The sequence below is a fragment of the Miscanthus floridulus genome, chromosome 2 (assembly GCF_019320115.1).
Source record: "Miscanthus floridulus cultivar M001 chromosome 2, ASM1932011v1, whole genome shotgun sequence".
NCBI lineage: Eukaryota > Viridiplantae > Streptophyta > Magnoliopsida > Poales > Poaceae > Miscanthus > Miscanthus floridulus.
The window spans coordinates 37,388,588-37,404,678 of NC_089581.1; the positions used below are offsets into that span (position 1 = coordinate 37,388,588).

Here is a 16,091-nt window from a genome sequence, read left to right on the forward strand (position 1 = left end):
AAACGGTCAATTAAACGGGGTAAACGGGTGATTAAACGGAAATGGCGCACGACCGTGTAGCGTTTACACGCTGTTTAAACGGGCTAAACGACCGTTTAGGCGAACAGTGCCCTTGGGTGCCCAGCCGTAGCACTATTCACCGTCCCCTCCTTGTCGCTCAGAGTCCAGGCGCCGGCCACGGCGTCGCCTGACCGCCGCCGAGGAGTCAAGCCACGGCCAACCACCTCCCACTCTTACCCCCCGCGCAGCCGTAACAGCTGCAGCAGGGGCCAACTAGTGAATCACGATGGTTCGTAGTCTTGCTGGTAGATACGGGTCACAAAGCATCAACAACTTGTGATGTTGAATTCCCATCCTGGTGTGTTTGAGTAAACTAGCATTAGGAGCTATGGTTCAGTTAAGTTTCAGTATTCTAGTGTGTTTTGTCTGTATGTGTGTTGTGAATTAGCAGATGGTGTCTTAACTTGTTGCCCACGACCCATGAGGGCTTATGTATCTTAATAGTAGTAGTTTATCTTAAACCTTTTAGCTTGATGGCCTGTTTTTATTTAGTTTATTTTTTCAGTTGTAATTCAGGTTTCATAGTCTGTAGACTTTAGTTTCAGGTTCAGTTTTTTTATTAGTTCAGTTGTAGTTTTTGTTATGTTTATGTTTTCTTAATTATATATTCAATATAAGTTTTAATTGATGTCTTTGTTTTTTTTCTTTGTGTCTAGTTTCAGTTTAAGTAATTCAGTCCCACCTTGATTTAGGTACTAAATTTCAGTGTTTCAGACTTCAGTGTTGTAGTACCTGAGCCTTTCAGTTTTTTGCGGTTGCGTTCTAGGTTTTTTTATTCAAGTTAGGCAAGTCTTGAGTTTCTTGAAAATTGGTTCAGTATATGTTTGCTTCTGTTTTTCTTTAGTATATGCTTCTGATCTAATTTCAGTTTTAGTAATATATGTAGAATGTATCTTCAGATTGTATATTGATTTCAGTTTTCTGATTTTGTCCTGCAAGAAAAAGGCAAATTCTGACATGTGCAGCAGTAATCACTATGAACATGATTGACTGTGTATGATCATGCAAGATAGTCTGCATAATTGATTTATGTGTTCATGGCTAAAAAATGGACTAACCTTTTTTTTTTAGTTGGGTGAATTATTATTTTTATACATATTTGTAGAGTAGTCAGGGCCTCTGCAGCGTATTAAAATACCCAAAACAATCCATTATGCTTATGATTCAAATGAGAGTAAGTCTTGGTGATTAGCTTCCTTTTGATCAGTGATATTCTTCATCTATATCATATCATAGATTGCTAAGCGTTTAGATTTCTAATTCAAATGGTGCTTGTTTGAAATCGTGTCAATGCAGGCCCGGAAATGCGCGCGGAGCAGTGAAGCTAAGTGAGCCAAGAGGTCCCAGAAGAGTTTTTTTTTTCTCGAATACGCAAAAGATTTGCGTATCATTGTAATTAAGAAGAAGAAGAGTTTAACCATAAACACGACACACTTCTAATGAGCGCCCTAGGAGGTTTTACAGTTGTGACTGGACCCTCCTAGCAGACTGTTTCAAACTTCTATATTACATAAAAGTAAACAACCGAACTAAAGGGCAGCACAATAACCTACGGAGCTGGGCGTCTCCGCTACTAGCCGCGCGACTCTACTCCGTCATCCGAGAAGAGTCTTCTACCAGTCGTAGCATTGGTCGCCGTGAATAGCACGTCCAATGCTTCCACTTCGCTCGACGTCAAGTTCCTTGCGAAAAAGTCGTCGTAAGCTCTCTTGGACGTGGATGAGATTAGAGCTGCCGGCGGTGCAAAGCCCATCATCCGCATGAGGAGCACCTCGCCCCGCTTGGAGGTCGGAATGTGCGCCAGCGGCTGGGCGGCAATCCGTCTGCTCCATTTTGGCATGGGTTGCCTTATGGTTGCCACCTTCTGCCTGGGTGGGCTGGCGATTAATGGCGGCATTCGCTCGAGCTCCTCCTCCTGAGTGAACCGTGCGAGACGTCGGGCAACTTTAGGTGGTGTGGCTGTCGCGTGGCTAGGGGTGGTGCAACCCTCTGCGACGCCGGGTGCTCCCGCTCGTGGTGGAGTGAGCTGTGGCGGCCCCTGCACCGGCGACACCAGGGACAAGTCCGTCGTCCACTGAGCAGCCATCGTGCGGGGAACAGGTGTCCGCCACTGGTGCTTCAACCTCCTGAGCGGCTGTCGTAGCAGGCAGACACTCAGGTGTTGCTGCACTCATTGGCCGGCTCACGACGAGCGAGGCGGCAAGCTCCTCCAGCATCGGGTCGAAAGAGATGACCAATGCGGGAGGCCCCGCACTCACGCACAGCGCCAGCGCCACCGGATCTGGCTCAGGGAAGCTTAGCGCAGCAGTAGAAGTAGGTGCCTTGTCGCGGTGGTCGGCAGGCGCACCCGTGCCGATCTCCTTTGGCTTAGTCTTTCGTCGCCGATGTTGTCGTCGTCTCCCACCGACGCCCCCCATGGCCCCCGGTGCGGCGCCCTCCGCACCGCCGCGCGGCGCGTGCCGGGAGGACGTAGGGTCGTCATGAGCAGAGTACCGTGGCAGGTTGGCACCCACCGCCGCCGAGGTCGAAGCAGTCCTTCGCCTGCAGTCCTTGACGAGGTGCCTGAATCCGTGACAGCGCAGGCAACGCCGTGGTAACCGACAAGTCGCTACTCGGTGCGACTAGGAGATGCAGTTGAAGCATCTGCCGTGAAGCTCTGTCGGGATCTTCTTGACCTGCGAAAGTTGCTTTTGGCTGGGACGAGGCTCCGTCGAGGCAGCAGCAGATCCTGTGACCTGTCGGGGGAGGATCTCACACCACCCATCGGTGTTGGGGGTGGAGACCCGTCCACGGCGGCCAAGGCGTTGGCGGGTAGGGACACGGCCATCCACTGGCCGCACAGGCAAGCCGTTCACAAGCTGCGGGCGTGGCTGGCTGCGCTTCCTCCACCTACGGCCATGTCCCTGTCGGCCCCGTTCAGCACCAGCACGGCCGTGCAAAGGCCCCGCTCCGCGGCGCCCCAAAGCTGCAGCTGAAGAGTGGAGAAGAAGATCTGAGTACGGCCATCACAAGTGGAAGCCCGACGAGTTGCTGCACTTTTGACAGCGATTTGAAATGCCTCTCTGGAGTCTGTAGATGTTGATGCTCGCCACCCCAAAGGCAAGGGCTGGCAAGCCGTGGCGCGACGACTGAACCCCAGAGCATCTATGCAAGGGTACTGCATATATGATCCCTGTTATGTTGAATGGAACATATCATCCTGACATGAAGATGAACTGTTGCTGCTGTTTTTTTTTAATGTAGAAGAGGATGGAAAGAATCAATGAGAGGTTGAATATTTTGTAGAACCTTTGTGACCAACAGGACCAAGGTGGACATCAGCACCATGCTTGAGGAGGTTGTGTACTATGTGAAGTTCCTGCAACTTCCAGATCAGGGTGATGATCTGCATGCAGAATCTGATTCCATGCTCTTCTGCATCTAATATGTTTATTGGTGTTGTTCATAGAACTGAGCTCGTACTTGATTCCTAAATAGCAGGTTTTGTAATTTACATGAGAAGCCAGAAATCAGGATTCTTGAATCTGATATTTTGTTTTTCCAAGTTTGTATGCATGGCAGATTACATGATATTCAGATTGTAAGCCCAAAGAAGGAGGGAAGCAGATAGTGATGAACTAGGGTTAAGTGCCTGATTTTGATGGGTATTATCATCTTGATCTGCATCTTCATCTCTTTTTCTTCTTTGAGTTGGTTTTGCCTTTCCTTTTGTCCTCATTTTTGGCCTCCGTGCTCCTGATCAGCTAGCCGAAAGATCTTTTGGATCTGTTTTTTTTTTTTTTACTTTTGCTGTCCGGTTCGGGCTTATCTCTTTCTTGCGCCTCAAGACTGTTGTGTTATTGGGTGTAGATGTTGACCCACCAGGAGACTTTGTTAGCGGGTTTTGGTTTCAGTTTCCTGGCGCCCTTTTTTTCGTTGTCAGAAATTTTGTTTGCCGAAAAACGCGGAATCAGTCGAACATTTGTTGCTCCATGTCCACGTGTATTGTTTTTATTGGCTAAAAAAATGACTGAAACTCAAATTGAAAACAGTCGACTGACGAGTAGTCACGTCCTCTCGAAACCCTCCTCCCGCAGTCGAACCTATGCCTCAAGTACTGGATTACCGATGAAAAAGTGGCTGCGATTTCTTAGAGAGAGATATGCAGCCGCTACCTTCGTTGATGGTGTAGTCACCGTCATGCTTGCATTCGTTCGCTTACATCGTGTAGCCGTTGCAACTCCACGGGACCGGCAATGGACTATTATGTCAACATGGTCATGCCCTGGTCAAGCATTATGGTCATACCAATGGAGAATTATAAGCTAGCTCCAAGCATATTTCATATTTTAGTAGAAGAGAGATAATTTATCTCTTGATCAAGAGCTAGAATGATGCACACAACACATATTGTGCTAAACATTGAAGAAGTTGTCTTAGAGCCAGTAAATACGGAGCATCTCCTAACCCGCTTTATACAATAAAATAAAGCTCTCGTTATTGACCCACAGAGAGGCAAGAAATTACTGCTCTGTTCAAAACAAATGAACCATTCATTCATTTCCAGCAGCAAACTGATACTTGACCAACAAAGGGCCACCAGGATGTGCTCGTGATAAATTACGCCGATTAAAAAACTAGGGCATTGTCCACTACGGCAAAGTTTAGAATTAACATGTTGCTGAATATACCCGTTGCCATTTGCACGTCATGACTTCAGTTGATCAAATGCCGTCAGAAGACTAGTCTTGTAAGTTTGGATCTCAGCATATTCTCCAGAGTTGGGAGTGGAACTGACTATTGCATAGGCACCTGCCTTGTCCAAAAATCCTGCAGCTTCTTCTGCACATTACAAGAAAAAAAATGTTACAGGAATACTGTACATGAAAGGATAGTTCAAAACACGAAGTACTAAAGCAGTCTTCATATATGTTTGTTGGAACCTTTGGAAGGGGCGGAACAGGTGGACCTTCCAAATGAACTCTGTTCAAGTGCCAATTTTAACATGGCCTGAGAGCAATCTTTGATCAGAATGGGTGGCCTGCATATGACTTAAGTTTCATGTGTATTTGGCACCAGTTCGACAAGCAAATTGATGGCTCACCAAAAATTGGCCGAGGATTCCGCCAGCCTGAGTTCTACCTGCAGTTGGCGAGAAAACCAACGGCAGCATGAAGCGAGTTTTGCGCTGCCAATTATTGGCGTCTATCCAAACAGAACACGCCAAGCATATTCAAAAAACCGAAGGCAGCATGAAGCGAGTTTTGGGTTGCCAATTATTGGCGTCCATCCAAACAGATAGCCAAGCATATTCAATTGCATAAATGTGGCAAGGCAGCGATTGACATAGATCCAAATCAGCCCTTAATCTATTCTACTACCACAGGATGATCTGGTGCTTTCTTTCTAGAGATTTACACTGTTATGGGTTTCTCAGTAACTCTGTTGTGTTCTTCTTGGCATATTTTGATGTTGCCATTTTTTTGTTTCTACTGCATCTTTGATGAAAACTAAATAACAAATAACAAATGGGTCAGTATGCACATACAACAAGTTTTAAATGTTCGGTAACACAAATAGTGTCATTTTAGCAACAATGATGAATACATGCACTCCTAGAGCCATGAGTAAAAAACTCAACCTGCAGGGGAAAGGCTGCCCCCACAACATTGCACTTGAAGTTTCCCGCGTGAAGGTCGAGAAGCACCCCTAAGGCCAGCTGCCCTGGACGTGCCAACAAGTGTCGAGGGCAAATGCCTGCGTGGCTGCGTCCATGTGCATCTCGCCGAAAGTGACTCATATGGTTACACATATAACTCAGGAGTGTTTTTTTTTTAACACAGGCCTGTTTAAATTCGCTCCCAAGGAGAACCAAACCAGGACCTGGGTGCTACCTGAGCTCTGCTAACCAGTCAGGTAGCAAGCTCGTCCGCCCTAGATCCATGACTCATGAGAGCTGGACCAAAGCGGCAATCCTATCACATGATCAGTTAGAAGATCACAAGTGAAAGTAGAAATCGAAGAATTTGATATTCTTGGCAACTTTAGGTAGGTATGGTTCTCTTCTTTGGTGTGTAGTATCTAGAATGGACATTCAAAACATCAACCACAAAAATTGAACTTTTAATCATTGAAGATGACCTAGATGAAGAGGGAAACGTGGGAAGTTTGTCACTGGGGGCTGGTTTGCACAAAAATTAATCAACAGCCACATGATTCCAATCGTGAGAATATGTAAATGTAAAGTAAAGAAAAAATTCAGAGACATAGGAATATTTAAATGAACCAACAACTTTGGGGTGACAGAGAAGCCAAAGTGGACATAGGGATGGGAGGTGGCTAGTATGTTTTTACCCACCGGATTTTGAAAGTGCAGCGAGAGCTTTTAGAGTTTCTTTTCGTGTTTTATCATCTTTAGCACCTTCCAATACATTCAGAAGTTCCTGAGCTCCACCCATCTCTACCACCTTCATTCTTCTTTGGTCTGCGCCCAAAGGAAATTAGTAAGTACATTCCATAAAATAAAAATAACTAAAGACAGTTTGCAATGGATGTTTAAGGCAAGTGAAGATTGAAGTTAAATTTCATGTTATAGGAAATAGAATGGAACATTTAGCCTAGACTTGGAACTACAGGACTCCATTTTTATATTTCTAGGTAGAGTTAGGACTAAGAGTATGGAAGCAGTGATATGTAGCTATTGTGTTATGTACGGCAACGATTACCTACGGACGAAGCATAGCAGTGGCTAAGGAGTAGCATGCGCGAGACGCGCGGGATGTGCGTGGTCACCGCGCCCACGGCGGCGACGTTCCTATTCTTTAGGATCTTTGGTTAGTCAGTTTGTTAGACGTTCCTATTCTTTAGGATCTTTGGTTAGTCAGTTTGTTAGCTCAGTTTGTTAGGCATAGTCTCTGGTTGTTAGGCTTCAGGCTATAAAGCCTAAACACGTTGGTTAATGAGAAGCTAGCTGGAGATTGAGTTCAATCTCTCCCGCTCCCCATTCGTGGGCGACGCCGAGCACGGCGTCGCTGCCTCGCCGCAGCACCTCCTCTCGCTCACCAGCCTCTCTCTCTCTCTCTGAATTTCCTAGCCGATACGCCTAGCGCCCACAACATCTGGTATCAGATATGCCAGGACTCGAGCCTACTTCCGTTTCTGCCGCCGCCGCGTCAACCACCATCGCCGCCGTGCCCATCTCCACGCCGCCTGGCGCACCTGCGCGATCTGCGCCGGATATGTTCCCCGCCACGACAATCCCAGTGGCTGCGATCGACAATCTCATGATCGCTGTCTACGACCTCCAGCGCCAGATGGCCGATCTGGCTACTCGGCTCAGCCAAGTGGAGAACAGGACGCCACCGCCGGCGCTTTGCCAAGCACCAACGGTCCCAGGGATCCTCAAGCTCTCCTTCCCCACATTTGACGGCGCCAAAGATCCCTCAGGCTGGCTGAACCGGTGCGACCAATTTTTCCACCTGCAGCGGACCATGGACCGCGACAGGGTCTGGCTGGCTTCCTTCCATCTGACGGGGGTCACCCAGCAGTGGTACTACCGGGTGGACCAGGATGCCGGGGATGTGGGCGCCTTCACCTGGGACATCTTCAAGGCGTTGTGCCTTCAGCGCTTCGCGTCGGCCTTCAGTCCCCATCGCCCGGACGAGTTGGAGCGCTGGCCATGTCACGCCACCATCGATGAGGTCCAGGAGGTCGTTCCGGCTCGGCCGGCGTCTGCTAGCCAGCACTCGCCACACCAGCAAGCGCACCTTCCCACCAGCGGGCTCTCTGATCATGTCTGCGTCGACGTCGAGCTACCCGAACTGGAGGATCCTCAGCGCGCCATGAGCTTGGCGCGCGGCCTGGAGCGACACGACCAGGCTGTGCGACCACCATCAGAGCAAGGTGTTCGCACCAACAAGCCGGCGGTTCGTTCTCTGCCACCAACCATCACGCCTCCCAGCTCGGCGCAGCCGCCCATGGCGATCTCGCCGGCATGGCCACCACCACCGCGCCCGTTCCGCTGTCTGTCCTCTGCGGAGCTCGCGGAACGCCGCCGCCAGGGCCTGTGCTATAGCTGTGACGAGCAGTATTCCCCTGACCACAAGTGCCAACGCCTCTTCTATCTCGAGGTCACTGATCCAGATGACGCCAGGACGGCCGACACAGAGGAGCTCAAGCTGGCCGCGAACACCCCGGTGCTCTCCCTCCAGGCCATGGCCGCGATCCGCACGGAGGAGACTATGCGGCTGCACTTCTCCATCACCACCCAGCAGTTCGTCACGCTGCTCGACGCCGGCTCGTCGCACAACTTCATCCATCCTGTTATCGCTCAGCAGGCTGGCCTCGCATTCCACTCCAGTGCAGGTGCCCATGTCACTGTGGCCAATGGCGGCCGAGTGGCCTGCCAGGGCTTCGCGCATGACGTCGCCATCCGCCTCGGAGTGGAGCTGTTCTCCATCGACTGTTACTCCGTTCCGCTCGACTGCTACAACATGGTCCTCGGCGCCACTTTCCTCCGCACGCTGGGGCCGATTCTATGGGACTTCGACGACTCCTGCATAGCCTTTTGGCGGGAGGGCCGCCGTGTCCTATGGCGGGGCTTGGGATCGCCGCACCCCGGCGTTCCAGCGACTGGCCGTCTCAACGCAGGACGCGACGCCGCACCAGCACGACTTGATCGCCCCACCACGGTTGCGGGTGCGCGGTCTCGCAACGTAGCAGATGGCTCGCGCCGTAGCGCACCGTCGACGCCCTCCTTCATCAACCTCTTCGGGGACCTCCGTCGTGACAGTCAGGACACCGCCAACCTCCGGACCCTCCGCGACCTGTTCGTCACTGCCAGTAGTGAGCCGCCGTGCGTCGTGGATGGCCTCTTCCTCCGCGACGCCCTTGTGTCGGTCCCTGCCTCTTCAGCGACGTCGGCCACGATCCTGCAGCTCACCCACGCGACCGGTCACAACGGCCCACAGACGACACTGCAGAGCCTCCGCTCGGATTTCTTCGTCGACGTCGACAAGCGGCTCGTCCGTGCGTTCATCCGCTCCTGTGCTACGAGCGAGCGGAACCAGACGGAGGCCCTCCACAGTGGCGGCCTCCTTCAGTTGATCAAGCTTCCATCTCGTTTCCCCGACAAATCCGACTCCGGCGCAACGGGTGCAATTCCGGGCCGGCCGCCTCAACACGGTGGTGGATGGTTTGTTCCGCCATGGCAGCCACGAGCTGTTAGCCGTCGCTCTCTCGAGGCCCCCCTTTCCGTGGTCCGCCGAGCTACGCCAAGAGCTGGCGGGCCCCCCTACACCTGCGCCATCCACAAGGCCCTCAACACCGACCGTCGGGGCGCCCCTTGGCTCGCCCGCGACGGCCTCATCCTCTACGGCGACCGTGTCTTCGTGCCGTGCTTGTTGTCCCCGCCTTCCTAGGTCTGCAAGCTGGCGCACACGGCCGAACACAAGGTCGTCCACCAGAGGGCCCAGCAGCTCCGTGCCGACTGGTGCACCGACCACGACCGGGACAAACCCCTCGCGGTGGTGTGTGCGCGTCTTCTCCATGACCAGGCCTATGTCTCGCACCACTACGACGCGCACCACCGTGAGCTACAGTTCTCTCAGGGTGCCTGGGTATGGCCTCTCCTGTTCTATCGCTCCGTCCGGTACTGGGTGGCAAGCTCCCATGGTCAGCTGGGTCCTGGGTATGCAAGGCAAGACCACAACTTCACATGCATGGACGCAGTGGCCTACCACCTCCAGCCCCTTGCAGGTGCCCGCATCAACGATAACGTCCTAGTGGGCGTTCTGCAGCCGTTCCGAGCACCTTCGCCGTTTCAAGTGCTAGCCCCGCGGGCTGGTATGTCCGAGGCCGACACACCATGGGAGCCCGTTGAGACGTTTCGCGCGGCGCACCCTTGCTTTCAGCTCGAGGACGAGCTGTTTGTCGATGGGGGGAGAAGTGTTATGTACGACAACGATTACCTACGGACGAAGCATAGCAGTGGCTAAGGAGTAGCATGCGCGAGACACGCGGGATGTGCGTGGTCATCGCGCCCACGGCGGCGACGTTCCTATTCTTTAGGATCTTTGGTTAGTCAGTTTGTTAGCTCAGTTTGTTAGACGTTCCTATTCTTTAGGATCTTTGGTTAGTCAGTTTGTTAGCTCAGTTTGTTAGGCATAGTCTCTAGTTGTTAGGCTTCAGGCTATAAAGCCTAAACACGTTGGTTAATGAGAAGCTAGCTGGAGATTGAGTTCAATCTCTCCCGCTCCCCGTTCGTGGGCAACGCCGAGCACGGCGTCGCTGCCTCGCCGCAGCACCACCTCTCGCTCACCAGCCTCTCTCTCTCTCTCTCTCTCTCTCTCTCTGAATTTCCTAGCCGATACGCCTAGCGCCCACAACATATTGGCAATCACACTCAGATTATGGAAGCAGTGATGTATAGTTATTGGCAATTACACTCAGATTATGGAAGCAGTGATCAATAGGTATGGGCAATCGGCTTAAACTTCGGGACTTGGCCAAGATCGTACAGTTATGGACCACAGCAAGTGGATAATTCTAAGACAAGACAATGTGAATGGCAACAACCAATGTGATAGACTGATAACGACCTTTAAGTATGATAGGTGACAGCCTTTAGTCAAGAAACCCATAACTCATGGGCCATGGACCCATTCGATCAAACCCAAGTAACTGGTAGCTGGAATTCTGGATTGTTCTCATACATGGAACATGTGTGCATTATAATATTGTTGCAAAATATACAATGAAAAAGGCAACGATCTGGTATTTTGCAGATAGCTTCACACCGGAAGATAAGAAACATTTTTCTTTTCATAGTTAATTGAATTTGAATGATAATCTGGACCAAAATAAAAATGTGTAGTACTCCTATCAGCTCTAAAATGCAATCAAATGAGGCAAGCCAAAACTGTAACCTTTAGACCAAAATCTTAAGCACCAGGACAAGAAAACAGTAGAAATTCAATTTTGCTACAAGACATGGCTAGCTAGGAAACCACTACCTTGTATACAAGTGCTTAGGAGATAGATCTTCAAAGGTTTCTTAATTAACTAACATTCTTTTTGTTTGCGAGTAGTTAACTAACATTCTTAGTTCTATGGAATAAAGAAACAATGCTACTGACCAAGTGACCAATGGACTGTACTTTTATGCAATTTTCCAACAAGTATAAAAGCGGCACAAAAACATTAGTGTTAACAATAGCACCCTTCATGTTGTCATAAAGGCCTTGTCCAGAGAAAGAAAACCATCACCAATACGGTAACAATTGTAACACGCATCTAAAAGCAATTTTATATTAAAGTACTATATAGCAAGTTTGGTTATTTCTCTCTAAACAGTAAATATCATTTTGTTAAGACCAATATGCATTAGATAACTCACTTAAGAACTGTAAATATGCTTAAATAAATAAATTACCATCCACTGCAAAACGAGCTAAACGGGAAGCTCCCATCCTCTTGAACAAGGGATCCTTGACACGCAAAAGCGAGATAGATTGCTCAAGTAGGTTATCCCCTGAAAACTTGTCAGGCAAAGTAACATTTTGAGGCCAAATAAAATATCCTATGCAGGTAATTCAATCCCAGTAGTGAAAGAATCAGTACCCATGTACGGAAAGAATTGGTAACCAACTAGGCCAGCAGTTCCTAGGAAGAATATCTTCAATATCCATCCAAATTTCTTCTCAGCTTCTTCCTCAAGTGCCCTGTCATCTGTGCACCATTTCAGTTCATGCCAAAGGGCATAATCCACATTAGTGTTTTCCCAGGACAAAATTTTAATTTAAAGAACAGAAAAATGAATAAACTTCACACATTCTTGTTGATCATATTACTTCGAGCACGGTTATGTCAGCGCCACACCTGACTGTAGTTCCAAAATAAGGACATAACCTAACAATATGTGAAACAACGCGTAGTCCGGGGAAACAGCATTGCATCATGCCACTGAGATCCGGTGAGGAAATTCTACGAAGACCAGGGTAGGGTGGAGAGTTCTAAACTAACTTGTGCAGAAAATATCGGTTATGTGCTTCATCAGAGAAAGTGATACTCCCAAGACAAAATCAGGCATTCCTAATCAGAAATTATCTCCACCAGATCGATCAACCACAGAAATGCAGCCAACAGGGCCTGGAACCTGGATGTACCTCTCTCGTCGTAGGTGCAGAGCCTTCGAGCCAACCGGAGCCCCGGGCCGCTGCCACTCCATCCGTTCGCCGCTACCTAATGCGAAATCGCAAGCGTCATAGGAGCACAGAGTTCGGCAAGCATGGATGGAACCCCAAACCCCCAGAATCTAAGAGGGGATCCAAGATGTACCCCGGCGACACCACCCCTAGGTAGGAGGACGCCACCCCCGCCGGAAACAGCCTCCGCAGCAACCAGCGCGGCCCGGCGAACGGCTGCGGTGGCGGACGGCGGCGACAGGAGGCGGCAGAGCGCGAGCTGCGAGACCCTCTGCATGGCGACGCGGTATGGTGGAGTTCGGGGCCCAGTAGGCCGTGAGGGTTTTGAGGAAGGCCAGAGTACACAGCAGCACGGGCGTCTTTAAGTTTTTTTTTACACGACGAAATTTGCGCGCTCGGCCCGTGTGAACTTAGAGGACGCACGGCCCATGAACAAGGCTCCGCTCTCCCAAACGCGTTCTGATTTCTTCTTCCCTATATACTCCTACTCCCATGTGGCCATGTCCCATTCCCCGTCGGCCGTTGCGCAGTCAAGTGCGACGGCGACGGACCACGTGCCATGCCATGCCGCGCACTCTCTCCTCGCGCGGCGACGACGCTGCCTCTCCGATACCTGACGCCATGATGCTCTCGCAATCCATCAATTGGATTGGCAGATGCATGTGTCGGCCACTCGATCGTGACCGGAGCTCGCCGTCTGAAAGGTTGTAGTCTGGCGGCAGGAGATGCAGGCATCCCCGGATCATGCGCGCCCGCCAGGTGCTTGACGGATTGCGCGGGCACAGGAAGACGCACGCCGCAGGTGCTTGCTCTCCGTGCTCGAGTGTTAACTTGTGGCGAGCGCACCCCGCACTGTCTCGCTCCTCTGTTAGTATTTCCCTTTCTTAATCATGTGAAATCATTACGAAATGACCCATGACTCGTGGTGCTTGGGTTCTGGACGGCATGGTCGTTTGCAACGCTGCACTGCCACTGCGCGTCAGTGCCATTACAGTTACGACCGTTTGTGTCAGTTCTACAGTTTATATGATAACTACTCTATCCGCTGCAGCATCTGAAATTCTGAATCAACGTCCCTGAAATTAGCTTGCATATAGTTTTGCAGTTTGTATCAGACTGTCAGTGATGTGATGGCACGGTAGATATGCAATAGAAATGGTGTTTCGCGCGGCTAAGTGGAGCTTACTAGATGATTTGCAATTGAAATGCATCGTTCAACTGTGATTAATTATTGACTACGAACACCTCTAGCGCTGTGTTTTTAGGTCTGCGCTTTTCACCTTTGATCTCACTGGGCATCACGCACTAGAAAAAATAGGTAACGGTTTTGCAGCCATAGGACGAGAATAATTGACAAAAGCAAGATCATAAAGAAGATAAACTACTCTGTTCCATGATCTATAATTCCATGGACTACAGAATGGTGCCCAAACCATATCAGTTGTCCAGTGTTCAGATAACAAGACCACAAGTTGAACTGTTATAAAATCACAGTATCACAACTATGTTGCTAACTAGAGTTTCACTTTATCCAGAATCATCAGTTACCATTACACACTGGAAGGGAGTTCTCCAAAGGTTATAGTTGTCTAAATACTACCTATGTAATACACTATACATGAATGGCTTTGGTGTTGAACTATTTAATTTGAGAAGGGATGTTGAAACAATCAAGTTTTTGCAATGTGCATATTAACTCAATATCTTCAAATTAATACTCGTATTCAATCCAATACAGAAACAGCATTGGTGGTTCTTAAAAAAAGTGACCATGGATTACACTACTATGCGGCAATATTACAATTTTAGGAAGCCATATATTGCAATTGTAGTGTTATTGCAAGCTCAATTCAGTCAGTTAATATTTTCTCCGAACAGATTTGGTTTATTATCACTATTGCGAATATCAGAAGGCAGAGGAGTTTCAGAGAGAAGAGAAGAGCATTGTGGTGCAACGTGCAACCACCAGCTAGGTAATATGCATGGATCCCTTGATGGTGTAGTGTCCACATCACGCATCAAGTCAGATAGAGCAAGCTTGGCGACCTGAGGTGTGAACAATACTGCTAGCACATGCTAACCATCTCCGCCTCTTTTGTTAGGTCCCAGACAGAAACAGATTAGTACATCTAAGCATATCTTATCAACTCAATGATTGTGTTGTGAGCACAGAAAGAAGGCCAATTCATCAAAAAGCAAGACATTACTAGCTTCTATTTGCATGAATCTTATGTACATTCCAAGCATGATAAGAACATACAGAAAACTGACAAAAGGTGGAAGGGATTTCAGCCTGAGAAGAGGACTAGACAGTCTACAACTCTGACGATAGATGAACTCTTCAATACAGTGTCACTGATGATTCGTCTCCAACCTGAGAGGTGCTGTACTTCTTGGTTGATTCCGGCTTTGACATATCACCGGACCGCCTCCGGAGCATCTGGCGCATGCCGTCGGCCACGCGGACGGCGGGGTTCGACTTGAACATCTTGCAGAACGCCATGTGAGCCCTCACAGCCTCCTCTACTCCTGGGTGAGCCTTCTTCCTGCATGCCTCGTCTCTGACGGCCTCACAGCACAGCCCACACAGCCATTGGCCATTGAAGCCTGCTCTCACGCTGGCAATGTAGTCCGGGGTGCAGTCCTCCCTCAGGCCACAGCACTCACACTTGACCGACTCTATCTCCATTGCTTGCTTGCTGCTGCTGCTTTGTGTGTCTTGATTCCTTGGACTGGAGGCTATTTGTAGGGAGGTTATTATGGTTGTTAGGGGCAGTGGTGGGGAGGGGTGGAGGAGGGTATTTATTGATGGTGAGGTATTGGTGCATGTTCTGAGGTCAGAGATTTGAGACAGAGTTAGGGGGTGTTTGGATCCGGTGACTAAAATTTAGGAGGTGTCACATGAGGGTGTCGTATGAGGTGTTCAGATACTAATAAAAAAACAAATTACAGAATCCGTAAGTACTCAATGAGACGAATTTATTAAGCCTAATTAATCCGTCATTAGCACATGTTACTGTAGCACTACGTTGTCAAATCATGGACTAATTAGGCTTAAAAGATTCGGCTCGCAAATTAGTCGCAAGCTGTGCAATTAGTTTCGTAATTAGTCTATATTTAATACTCCATGCATGTCTCTAAACATCCGATGGGACAGCGACTAGTTTAGGAGGAGAAACCAAACACCGCCTTAGTTGGGTGTGAGCCTCATATGCTGGCCTTTTCCTGGCATTAAAAATTTTTGGCATCGGTTGGTGGCTAGAGGGGACGGGCTGCTGGTGCTGTGGGTGTGGGAATATGGGGGGCCTCAGTGCCTCACAAAATGCAAAGTTTGTCCCTCTGCTGAATTCTGAGAAAGAGCACGCTTTCCCGTGCAAATCGACCCACCTTGCCACCTTGTACTTTTCTTGGTTAACTGTTTTTTCGTTGGCCCTTTTTCAAGTTTCAGTTTTCTTCACTTATGGATTCCTGTTCCTGTAATATTTGAACTTCAAACTTTTTGTTCCTGATAATATAAAGGCCAATCATCTGTCAGGCTGAGGACACCTCACCCTGCTACCGGATTAGATTCTATGAACTAACAAGATTTATGTCAAAGATTCATAGTAGAGCGCAGTCATCATTCCATAAAGGAAATTTAGGCTGGATGTTGTTGTCAACCTATCGGTCATCCTTTTTTTATTGTTTATTTGAGACAAAGTTGATTCAGAGTTGGTTCCTGAGATAACCTATTGTGGTCCTCCGCATAATTCTGAGCCTTGATGTAGGACTTACATGTTAGCATTATCTTTTGGAAGCCTTTCACTGTGACATGGTTTATGAATAGCTTTAGTCGGTTGGTGCTTCTTT

General features: G+C 49.0%; 2 protein-coding genes across 3 annotated transcripts; both read right to left on the bottom strand.

The window, feature by feature from the left end:
* Positions 1–4,440: 4,440 nt before the first annotated feature.
* Positions 4,441–12,668, bottom strand: LOC136538487 (uncharacterized). 2 transcript variants are annotated; one of them, XM_066530444.1, is made up of 8 exons: positions 12,376–12,668; positions 12,204–12,279; positions 11,659–11,766; positions 11,471–11,569; positions 6,398–6,523; positions 5,144–5,181; positions 4,983–5,049; positions 4,441–4,881 (listed from the first exon to the last, which is right to left on the bottom strand). In XM_066530444.1, the coding sequence occupies exons 1-8, from the start codon at positions 12,517–12,519 to the stop codon at positions 4,748–4,750; spliced, it is 792 nt and encodes a 263-aa protein (XP_066386541.1). In that variant the 5' UTR covers positions 12,520–12,668; the 3' UTR covers positions 4,441–4,747. The 2 variants fall into 2 exon arrangements, with proteins under 2 accessions (XP_066386541.1, XP_066386542.1); XM_066530445.1 differs by lacking the exons at positions 4,983–5,049; positions 5,144–5,181 and having other exon boundaries at positions 12,376–12,658.
* Positions 12,669–14,430: 1,762 nt separating this feature from the next.
* Positions 14,431–15,001, bottom strand: LOC136538488 (uncharacterized). The gene has a single exon (XM_066530447.1). It carries the CDS (start codon positions 14,929–14,931, stop codon positions 14,584–14,586), a length of 348 nt encoding a protein of 115 aa, XP_066386544.1. The 5' UTR covers positions 14,932–15,001; the 3' UTR covers positions 14,431–14,583.
* Positions 15,002–16,091: the final 1,090 nt, after the last annotated feature.

Coding starts and splice junctions, on each gene's coding strand:
- LOC136538487 (XM_066530444.1), bottom strand. CDS start 12,519: ATGCAGAGGGTCTCGCAGCTCGCGCTCTGCCGCCTCCTGTCGCCGCCG. Junction 5,182..6,397: donor CGCTGCACTTTCAAAATCCG/GTGGGTAAAAAC, acceptor CGCCAACTGCAG/GTAGAACTCAGGCTGGCGGA. Junction 5,050..5,143: donor GAATCCTCGGCCAATTTTTG/GTGAGCCATCAA, acceptor GATTGCTCTCAG/GCCATGTTAAAATTGGCACT.
- LOC136538488 (XM_066530447.1), bottom strand. CDS start 14,931: ATGGAGATAGAGTCGGTCAAGTGTGAGTGCTGTGGCCTGAGGGAGGAC.